Source organism: Triticum aestivum, chromosome 2D (genome assembly GCF_018294505.1).
Source record: "Triticum aestivum cultivar Chinese Spring chromosome 2D, IWGSC CS RefSeq v2.1, whole genome shotgun sequence".
NCBI lineage: Eukaryota > Viridiplantae > Streptophyta > Magnoliopsida > Poales > Poaceae > Triticum > Triticum aestivum.
The window spans coordinates 489,245,313-489,256,838 of record NC_057799.1 but is presented as its reverse complement, the minus strand read 5'-3'; the positions used below and the strand labels follow the sequence as shown (position 1 = coordinate 489,256,838).

General features: G+C 44.6%; 1 protein-coding gene across 3 annotated transcripts; it reads left to right on the top strand.

Moving 5' to 3' along the window:
* Positions 1–5,131: 5,131 nt before the first annotated feature.
* On the top strand, positions 5,132–9,600 carry LOC123049674 (NAC domain-containing protein 7). Of its 3 annotated transcripts, none has more exons than XM_044472565.1 (5): positions 5,132–5,606; positions 5,739–5,878; positions 7,837–8,005; positions 8,262–8,533; positions 8,661–9,600. In XM_044472565.1, exons 3-5 carry the CDS (start codon positions 7,846–7,848, stop codon positions 9,246–9,248), a joined length of 1,020 nt encoding a protein of 339 aa, XP_044328500.1. In that variant the 5' UTR covers positions 5,132–5,606; positions 5,739–5,878; positions 7,837–7,845; the 3' UTR covers positions 9,249–9,600. The 3 variants fall into 3 exon arrangements, with proteins under 3 accessions (XP_044328500.1, XP_044328499.1, XP_044328501.1); XM_044472564.1 differs by having other exon boundaries at positions 5,132–5,610; XM_044472566.1 differs by having other exon boundaries at positions 5,132–5,610; positions 7,816–8,005.
* The last annotated feature ends 1,926 nt before the right edge of the window (positions 9,601–11,526 follow it).

Below are 11,526 nucleotides of genomic sequence, written 5' to 3'. Positions count from 1 at the left end.
CAAAGGGATTTCATTTTTTAAAACATAATTGAACTCCTGACTTTTTGTGTGTTCAAAATGCACCATTCAAAGCAACATCATCATTTTTCAATCCTTTCTGACTTCATTTGTCATTTTTCATGCATTTACTAATTATTTTGAGCTATAAGACCCTAAAATTGAAAAGCATTTCAAATGAACTGTGAAAAGGTTGAAAGTTGGCATGGTATCATCATTTCATCCACAGAGCATGTGCAAGAAAGTTGAGAGGGTTAAGGCAATAACTGGATGCACTTCGTGTACAAAACGGACAATCTCTTTCAAAGTATCAGGATTTCATACGGAAACTCGTCTGTTACAAAGGGATTTCATTTTTTAAAACTTATTTGAACTCCTGACTTTTTGTGTGTTCAAAATGCACCATTCAAAGCCACATCATCATTTTTCAATCCTTTCTGACTTCATTTGTTATTTTTCATGCATTTAGTAATTATTTTGAGCTATAAGACCCTAAAATTGAAAAGCATTTCAAATGAACTCTGAAAAGGTTGAAAGTTGGCATGGTATCATCATTTCATCCACATAGCATGTGCAAGAAAGTTGAGAGGGTTACGGCAAAAACTGGATGCGCTTCGTGTACAAAACGGATAATCTCTTTCAAATTATCAGGATTTCATATGGAAACTCATCTGTTACAAAGGGATTTCATTTTCTTGAACTTATTTGAACTCCAGACTTTTTGTGTGTTCAAAATGAACCATTCAAAGCAGAGACTGATTTTGAATGGTGCATATTCAATACACAAAAAGTCTGTAAAGATCGCCAACCCCAACATAAAAAAATGAGCATAGATGCACCTATAGAGAGAATTCAACCTAAATTCATAATAAATTTCTATGAATTTCAGAGAAATTCACTTTGAATTTAGGTCAAATTCCCTGTATAAGGGCATCTATTTTCATTTTGAGAGGAGCTCAACAAGGCAGAGAGGGACGGGCTTATAAACCGGTGTGAGCGCCCTTCGGTTGGCGAGGTGGGACTAAACTCTGACCGCAACGAGGACCAACCCTTTAGTCCCGGTTTGTGGCACAAACCGGGACTAATGGTCATGGGCCAGGGGCGAGGCGCATTGGTCCCGGTTCGTGCGTGGAACCGGGACCAAAAGGTCTAGACGAACCGGGACCAGTGGCCCACGTGGCCCGGCCGGCCCCCTGGGCTCACGAACCGGGACAGTTGCCTCCTTTGGTCCCGGTTCGTGAGCGAACCGGAATTAATGGTATTACTAGGGCCGAACCAATGCCCTATTTTCTACTAGTGCATGTTCGGTAGTCTCAATTGTCTAGTGTTAGAGCGTCTATTGCCGGACTTTGCAAATTAGGCCCCTCAAACGCCCGTGGACGTGACCGAGCGTGTCCGCGGATAGTGACCAGTCACGCCTCAAATTAGCCACTCTGCATCCGAGTCTCTCATGTTTCAACCCCTAGTTCCATACAAAGCATGCAAAAGAAATACTGCGTACTACATACTACGTACTACCCTAGCTAATCTTCATCGCCGGAGATGTCAATTACGACGGTGTCGGGCGCAGGCTGGATGGGTGGGTAGGGGGGTGGCTCTGAGTCACCCTCCTCCTGCTCGACCTCATCCATGTAACGAGCCTCTCCGCCTCCTCCACGACCTCCATCTCCTGCCGGCGACGGTGTATGGCCTCTGCAGCCAAGTCCGAGCGGAGGGAATCGAGGATGGCCTGCTGCTCCGTCTGCAGATCTGCGTACCCCACGCCCTCCTCCTCCTCCTCCTCTGGTTTCACTGCATCCGGAGGTAGCCCCGTGGCGATCCGGGCTTCGCGCCTTGCCAGGATCTACTCAAGGAGCTCGATCCAGTGCTCCGGTGTTAGAAATAAGTGGCCCCTCACCCGGCGGCATGGGGGCATGGCTACTCGGCGGACGGGGGGAGTGGAAAGTGGCGGTGGCGGCGGACATGCAGAGAAAAATATGGATGGTAGGGTTTCGGTGCCGCCGGTCGACTTAAATAGCCGGGCTAGGCACTATGCGGCCCGCAGGAGCGGCGCTACGCAGCGACATCGGTTCGACGGAGGAGACGAGCTACGGACCGCTGGATTTTCGGGCTTTTTCGCGTGGGACCCCGCCGCCAGTCCGACGTGGCGGACGCCCCGTTATCCGCCCCATATTTGGGCTGGATATGAGGCGTGTCGGTCAGTCCGGACGTTTGAGGCCCGTTTGAGCCGCCCATCTAGGTAAGATTTCCGTGACTGGTTAATGACCAGGCGGGCCGTCCGGGCGTTTGAGGCCGGTTTGGGATGCCCAGGTGTAGATGCGCTTAGGGTCTAGCTTTTCATGCATTCTCGCTCAACATTGAGTTGGTAGTGTTAGTGTTACTATTTCGGATGTCGTTTTTATTTTGTCCTGCTTTGCAGGAGGTTCTTCTCACTTCCTTGTATCGGTTCAATCGTTTTTGCTTTATACAGGGGAGAAATCTTGTTTCATGGAAATTCTGCGACCTCAGTTCTTTTTTTTCCGTAGGGGCTGTGTGAGTATGTGCATATTTACATCTGCATTGTACAATGCCCTTTTCAAAATATAAATGAAAGAGCCAGTCCACTTGCAGGAGGACACCGGCCGGAAGAGCTAGCTAGGCATGAGATGACGCACCGAATGTCGTGTGCTCCTGTTGCTTCACTTCTCCCCCAAAGATACACCCGAACCAATTGCAGAATACCATACCGTCCACCCAAAATAAACAAAGATCCGAGAATGTATCGCCATCGAAGCAAAAGCGTCGATGGGCATCTATTCTATCCACTTGCGCTGTTCTTTGTGTATTCCCAAAGTCTAACAGTGCGCCCTCCCAGGTGCAACGCCGCCTGATCCGGGCATCGCCATCATCATCATCATCATCTGCCACACGAGTACGCGTGTCGACTGTTCAAAGCTCCAACCAAAGGACCAAGCTAGGCTACCCCAAGTTTAACTCCGCTGAACCAGCTGAGCAGCTCGACGAACAGACATGAAATTAAGGATCTGTTGTATGGTGAGATCGAGTTTGTTGCTGCGCACGTGAATATTGTGTGCATGTGTGGATTGTGATCTTGACAACAGCTCCAATAGAGGGCGTGATCTAGCGCTAGCAATCACTAGCTTTCATTTTTGCGTGCGAAGAAAGGGCGTGCGTATCACACCGAGGACCACCGGCGGGGCTGTAGCTAGCTAGATAATATTGCTGCACAATGCTATTGCCATGGCTGCAGTGTGGGTGTGGCAAATAAGGAATAGACAGGGGACCGGGGCTTACCAGAACAGCCTATGTGTGCATGCTTCGCCAGGTTAATGAGCTTGCTAGCTGCTGATAACATTGTTTTTCTGAAACTTGCTTGCAGCTACGGTTTCATTCGTCGCTGTCATCAGTCTCGTCTGATGTGGACTTGACATTTCAGGTTTGCGCGCCTTTCTATTTCAGGTTCAAGCTAATTTTTGAACTAGTTATGTGCCGAACATGCGATTAGATATAGCTACCTAGGCCCCATATTCATGCTTGGCGACACCAAAGCAAGACGACCTTTTGTTTCTGGAGAAGAGAAGGCCACCAAGCATGCATGCACATATGCCATGTGGGGCCCTTGTAGCAGCCGGTCAGCTCCGAACAAAAGATAAAGCGGGGATTAACTAATGATGAGGTCGAGCCCACGCCGGACCACACCGGCCGCCTCTGCCTGCACGCGGCTGCACCTGCACCGCCACTCACTCAGGCCGCCCCCTCGCCCACGGCTAAGCCATATTTCTACCGGGACCTGCTTACTTATTACTACTTCTAACCCTTATTCTGGTGTACTTTGCATGTAGGAGTGGCGCCGCTTGTATATATTACCTCTGTTCCGAAAAATATGTCGCTGGTGAGTTCAATTTACACTCCCCCAACGACATATATTTAGGAACGGATGGAGTATTTTGTAAACACTACTCGATCAGATGCCTTGCACAATCCTGCACCTATTGTCGTTTATACTACTTCCTCCATTCTTAAATACTTGTCTTTCTAGGCATTTCAAATGACTATCACATACGGATGTATGTAGACATATTTTAAAGTGTAGATCCACTCATTTTACTCCGTATGTAGTCACTTGTTGAAATGCCTAGAAAGACAAGTATTTAGGAACGGAGGAAGGAGTATGGACGAGAGGGAAATCCATGGTACACGATTGACGGCCCGGGAATGGGTATAGATCATTTATATATAGCTACGCTGCTCCCAGATGGGATGTTACGTGCCCTCAAAGGCTTAACATGCCCATACACGTGTCCCACTTTTAGCAAGGATGAGCATGGTGTGATGTATTTCGCTTCTGTGGCACTGCATTTCCATTTGGAGGAAGGTCCCCGTCGGAGATATACTTGGGTCGGTCGAGAAGTAGGGTCCAACCGGCTGATCCGAGAGCGACCACACATCGAGGTGATCCAGCAGAGAGCTGCCATGGTTTGTTAACACACTGTGCGCAGACAGTTAGCTGGCCATATATTTGGTGTGTTTTTTGGTCTTGCTGGGGGCATATATCTGTGTTCACGTCCAACTTCGATGTTTTCCAGTTTACACTAGTCTATTATAACTCCTCATGCATTTTTTTCAGTGTACACGATGTATAACGATGGAATGCAAATTATGTGCAAGAGCAAGTACTCCATGAGGGACAGCAGTAGTTGCCTCAGACCCCGGTCCATGCATGCATGATTGCATAATTCCAACTTGCGCCATGCATCTGCTCCTCGATCGGCAAAGCGCATGCAACAGGATGTGTTTGGTCCCAATATTGCACCGCCCATGATAACCATAACCATAATTACTTGCTTTCAGTTTCAGGGCCACACAAAGCCAAATGCACGTTTCACGTAAGGTGTAACCGTATGGAGTACCACCATTATCGATCCATCAATCCATCACCGACGGGTTGAAGGATCGGAGCAGCAGCACCTTTACATCGTTACATGCATGCATCCTCCCTGCCTCCGCGCATTTGAGTAGAAAGGTGGCAGCCGGTGCCCGACCATCATTCCAGCCTCGCTCTGAATAGCCACCTTTCTACTTATAGTCTATAGATGAACCGAGTTAAGGAAGTGGAGTCCGTGGCACCCTTTCGGTCTCGGCTGGAGCTCATCGGAGGGCGGAGGAGACGCGGCCGGCCGGGGGCGATAGATCGGTCGCTGGAGGAGGCCGGCGTCGCTGTCGTGGGCGGGTGGGGGGAGGTGGCGGTTACGGCGAAGAAGGCCAATAGAAAACGAGGGTGAGAGGGAGATCGTGGCAGATCTCGCCGTCGCTGTCTCGCCGCGTCGCTCCTGGATTGCAGCCAGCCTTGGCCCGCAATCCATCCGCGCTCTCCGGCCACCCACCGGGGCAAGCAGGCCACCAGTGTATATATATAGCCCGGCTTGTCCCTCCCCTCCATCGATCGACCCGACCATCCGGCGAAAGCCAGCGAAGGAGGAGTAGCTAGCTCAAGTTGCACGCTAGCTAGCTCCTGGCTTCCATCGGAGACTGAAGGCCAGCTCGAGTCTAGCTGCTGCGAGGTAGCAGCCGCGCCCGCGCGCAGGAGAGGAGGGCGGGCCAGCTAGGGAGTAAGTAAGATAGTTAACCAGCATCCATTTACCTCGTGGTTTCTTCTTCTCTTCTGCTTCGCCGTGCGTCCTACCCAGATACCCTTACTGTGCATGCTGAAGTTTCTGACCGGAGCGTGCTTCGTGGGTCAGGGGTTCGCTTGCTTCGAGGTGTTTGTCGGAGAAGAAGACAGGGAGGCAGGCAGGGAAAGGTTTGCCCTGCCCCTGCCCTGCAGCAAAAGCAGCGCTTGGCTGAACTCCGCACGCGCGTACGTAGGCGTGGTGAAGCACTGGTACGTTCTTCCTCGCCATAAATTCTTCACTGTAAGCGTGCAAGTGTGCTTGTCTCTCTTGATTGATCGTATGTGTAGACAGTTAGATATAATATACATGTTGGTGAATCGTGTGAGTATGTTCTCTCCTCCACATCCACATGAGAAATTTAATTAGTTTTGACTTGCGATCTACTGCTTCTGGGATGCACTCATTAAATTTAGCTTCGTCCGCACAAAAGAAAACCAACAATAGAAAAAATATGGGGCTCAATCATATGGCCCGGCAATCCTACATACGAAGAAAGTATTGTACTTTCTGCCATGAGTTCGTAATTGCTCATATTTTTATGTCTCTCTTTTAGCTCCAGTTCAAAGGAGCTATTATTAAAACCTAAATTACTTTTCTATATCTTTGAAAAAATCCCCATCCTTTATATAGAGCAGAAGTTACCTCCATCTTTTTACTAAATGGCCTAACGATGTATAGTTGTATGTATAATTTAGCAAAATCTGCACTTTTAACCATTGGAATAACCTAGGTTGAACCCCACACATAGCAAAGCTAGGCATCGAAACAAAAGTTCATGAAAATTGTCCTAGAACATGTTTAATTTGTACATTCGACAATTCAACTTGGTTTGCCTAGAATTAAGCAAGCATTTGATGTCCTTGCACCAATGTAGAGTATGCTATCACTTTTTCAGCTAGGCCTCTAGCTTCACCACGTTTTATATAGAAGTCCACAGAGTTACGATGAGTACGAATACACCTTCATGAAGTTTTAAGTAAACAAAGGCCATGGAAATTGCCATAGAGATGAGAAAGTGAATATTAGGAAACATGCAATTTGATAATCATGCACTTGACAAATTCATTTCATTGCAATAAAATGGTTGTCAATTCAACCTAGCTAGTTTGCATAGAATTAAACATCTTTTATAAGACTGATTTTTGGAGTAAGCTACCACTTTCTTAGCAAGGCCTCAAATTTCACCATTTTTATAGAAAGGTATATACGCAAAGTTGTGTCGACTAAGAATGTGAATATACCTTCATGAAATTAGAAATATAACGACTAATGTTACATGCTTACATATGAATATCACTAGTAATTCTAATTTGCTTCAAATAATTGAAAATCTGCCTTTCAACTTTTTTGAATCCCAATTATATTTATTTAGAAACACCTAATACAACATAAACGCACACACACATGCACACCAGTAAGCCTCTAGTCCCACACACACTCACACAATATCTACTAAAGATTGAAACCATGGGGCCCCATGATCAACACATGTACTTCGCTGTTGACGGGAACATCATCTCACTCTCACGCTGAAATAAGAATTCACATAAATGGGACGGCGAAGCATCAAACCTAGGAGTAATCCATCATGGGCATTGGGTTACAATCACCCTCCAAAAATTGCACCAGTTCTTTTGTAGGTTTTATATGAAGTGATTAGAAATGCGTTGATCTAAAAGGGTTACAAAGTTGATTGACAAATGTAGAGCTGCATATTATAATCCCAATAGCAACAAATTCTACTCCCGCTGTTTTTGCATACAAGACCACTATCCCATTTTTCAGATAGCAAGAAAATCAAGCCAACTAATAAATAACACGATTAATTCAATTGTATGGAAAATTAAACCTCCATGTTCCGGGCTAATTAAACATGTTGCATGTGGTGTCTCTTTCTCTATGGCAACCTGCAATATTTGCATAAATAGGCACTATCATACGAGGCAAAAATCTGATCAATTCTTCTCATGAAGAGATAGTGGGCTTGTATATTTTTTGTAATTGCCTTGTATTAATACCAGAGGGAGTATAAGATGGTCGCATGTGCATGGAGATGGAGTGACCATAATTAATAATCAGATTCATGATTCAAGAATGTTTTTGTTTATCAGGCAGAAGTGTCAACTGTCAACTAACTTGCTTCTAGTACCTATATTATTTTCATCAGTGGAAGAAGATGAATGCTTTCTCCCATGTCCCCCCTGGTTTCCGTTTCCACCCCACTGATGAGGAGCTGGTGGATTACTACCTGAGGAAGAAGGTGCAATTGAAGAGGATTGGCTTAGACATTATAAAAGACGTTGATTTGTACAAAATCGAACCTTGGGATCTACAAGGTAATCACAAGCCACAACTCCACTCATTCATGTTGTGTACTCCATAAGTGACTCAACTTTGTACAAAATGGTACAAAGTTGAGTCACTTATTTTTGGATGGAGGGAGTACAGTATAACCAAAGAAGCTTTCCTATGCGCGCGCGTAACCTTCCAATACACTACTCTAGCATGATTAGCAGAAGCATGACATACTAATCCATGCATCAAATTCAGTTTTTGTACGTACTAACCATACCTCAAACGATGCTCAAACAGAACGATGCAAGATCGGAACGGAAGACCAGAACGACTGGTTCTTCTTCAGCCACAAGGACAAGAAGTATCCCACCGGCACTCGCACTAACAGAGCAACTACTGCTGGTTTCTGGAAGGCTACCGGCCGGGACAAGCCGATCTACGTGAAGCACTGCCTCGTGGGGATGAGGAAGACGCTGGTTTTCTACAAGGGCCGGGCTCCCAATGGGCAGAAGTTGGATTGGATCATGCACGAGTATCGCCTGGAGACCAACGAAAATGGAGCTCCCCACGTACGTAAGCTAAGCTGGCAAGCTCCCAAAATGTGCATGCTAGGAGTAATAATTATTAGCGTCATTCATGACCACTCCATCCCTAACGAAAATGTTAATTTGGTTGTACGTTTGGTGTTCGATTCAGGACGAAGGATGGGTGGTCTGCAAGGTGTTCAAGAAGCGAGTTGCGACGGTGCAGAGAATGGCCACCGCCGACTCGCCCTTCTGGTTCAATCACGACCATGCGGCGTTCATGGCGCCTCACGTCGACTCGCAGAGGCAGGCAGTGCACCACCTCCAGAACGCGGCGTACCATCATGGACACCACCAGAGCTACCACCACCCGTGCAAGGTAGAGCTGGAGTACCATCAGCTCCTTCCTCAGGAGCCGGCAAGCTTCATGCAGCTCCCGCAGCTAGGGATGCCCGGGCTTCCGGACCTGATCGGCGCCGTAGCTGCCAGTCTCCAGCCGTGCAACCAGACACACGACGGCCAAACTTCTCGGCAGCCTGAGATCGAGCCGGTTTATGTGACGGACGCATCCGCCGGAGAGTGGAGGGATCTTGACAAATTCATGGCGTCCCAACTCAGCCACGACGGCTCAACTCCGAAGGAGTCCAGCGGCTACGCCAATCCCGCGCTGTCGTTTCAGTCTGAGGGGAAGCACGAAGAGGCCTTGGATTACGTGTCGGCATCTGCCTCCAGCGGAGGGGACAATGGTTTGTGGAAATAACGTACGGCATATACAAACACAGATACGAAAAGATACACACTAACGCACATCACTGTATAAAGCTTAAAAATATTGTGGTGTGAGATGATTAATGTACGTAAACATAGCTAGCCGTGCTATTGATTAAGCTCTCTATATATGTATACTAATAAAGTATAGCCAAATTGGTTGTACTTACATGCACAATTTGGAGGGTGTAATGCCTAGGCGATTGTAACAGCATTAGCTGCTCATGCTGTATAGTACTCCCAAAATGGCTACTATATGGTCGGTGCCATGCATAGCTAGTGGTTATACGCTTTCCAATTCAAGTGATGTCGTATAATTTTGTGAGTAATTTCCTGATGCTAGACACTGCAGTGTATCGATATTCTTTACAGTTGTAGTGCTAATAAAACCTATCTATATTGATCTTATATGTCAACAACATATAATCTGGGTCACACACAAATAAGATATAGAGGATTTTGTGCAGCGTATTGCATATGCAGCTCCAATCCCAGCCCTGCATTAGGCATGTGGGCAGGGACGCAGAAAGCTCTTTTTACCGGTGCAGGGAGCTACCGGCGAACCATCCACCGTTCACATGCTTTACGATCTGTGTTTAAGTGGGACCCATTCATCTGTATAACCATGTATTGTGGCAGTTAATCTTTTGTATATAGTCAAATCAATGTCAAATTAATAGGGCCCATGTCAGGAGAAGTACTTTTTGCAGTGGGAGGTACGCATGCATGCAACATCTCTCCTCTCTCTCAAACAAACCCGTCCATTTTATTTTTGTTTACATTTTTCGATGGCCAATAATTTTTACAGCATTGTTCTATTATTTAAAATTTTCATACATTCAAATTCTTGAACATAAGATCTTTAGAATGAGATCAATCTTGAGTATATTTAAACTAGTTTAATTTTTACTATTTCAATCATATCAAAATATTAATTTCACTCATTTCAAATTACAATTTTCAAAATGATTGAAATCAGTTATTGAAATGATTGAAATCAGTTATTGAAATGATTGAAACCACTTTTCTGAATATAGTTTTCTTTGTCAGTTTCATATTCCAGCTTGCGAAACTGTTTCTTCAATGGAGTAACTGTGATGTGTTTTTTTTTCAAAACTAGTGCAATCTATCTTTTGTAATGAGTGTAATCAGTTTTTTGAAACAAGTGAAATATAGTATTTCAATTGAGCGACTGTAATGTGCTTTCTGAAACGAGTGAAATGAGTGTAATACGTTTTATGAAATACTTATTTTGGAAACTAGCGAAATGAGTGTAATACGTTTTCTGAAAATGAGTGTAATGTGTTTTCTGAAACTAGTGAAATGGGTGAAATCTATATTTTGTAAATGAGTGCAGTGTGTTTTCTGAAATGAGTGAAATAAGTTATTTCAATTAGAGTGAAATAAAACCAATTTTTGCCGTGAAACTAACTTTTCAGTGTTTGAAACTGATATTTTTTATGAGTGAAATACCTTTCTATATATTTCGTAAATTCGCACTGAGATTAGTATTGCAAATGATAGTAATGTGTTTTCTGAAATGTGTGAAATCTATTTTTGATACGAGTGAAATGGTTTTTTAACTGAGTGAGTGTAATATGTTTTTCTGAAATTAGTTTCTTGAAACGATGAAATAGAGTTTTGAAATCTATATTTTTTGATGAGTGAAATCAATTCTCTATGGGTGAATCTAATGTGTTTTGTAAATGAGTGAAATATGTATTCTGGATTAGTGAAATAGTTTGTTTGGAGTGAGTAAAATCTATTTATTGAAATGAGTGAAATAGTTTATTGAAATGAGTCAAATAGTTTTTTGAATGAGTGATATCAGTTTTCTGAAACTCGTTTGAAATATACTCAAGTTTGGTCTTGTTTTACAGATCTTAGCGTCAGGAATTCAAATATATAAAATATTTCACAAATAGAAATTTGGTTCATAAGTTATTAGCCATTCGAAATGTGACCATGAAATAAAATACAACTAGTTTGTTTGGGGAGAGAGAACACTTTAGAATGCATGCAGCGATCCACACCCACTCTCACCTGCAAAAAGCTGCACACTAGTGGGCTCCGCTTGTGTATTTCAGTGGTATAATAATTTACATATTTATACTTGTTAGACTGCATGAATCTTGATAAAACCGACGGATGGTGCATTGCACACCGGTACATCTCGGCACCGGTAAAAAAACTTTTTCGGGCAAGGACGGAGCCAGGAATTGAGAATAGGGGGGCTAGAACAAGAATGACCAAAATCCTAGAAGACGTTG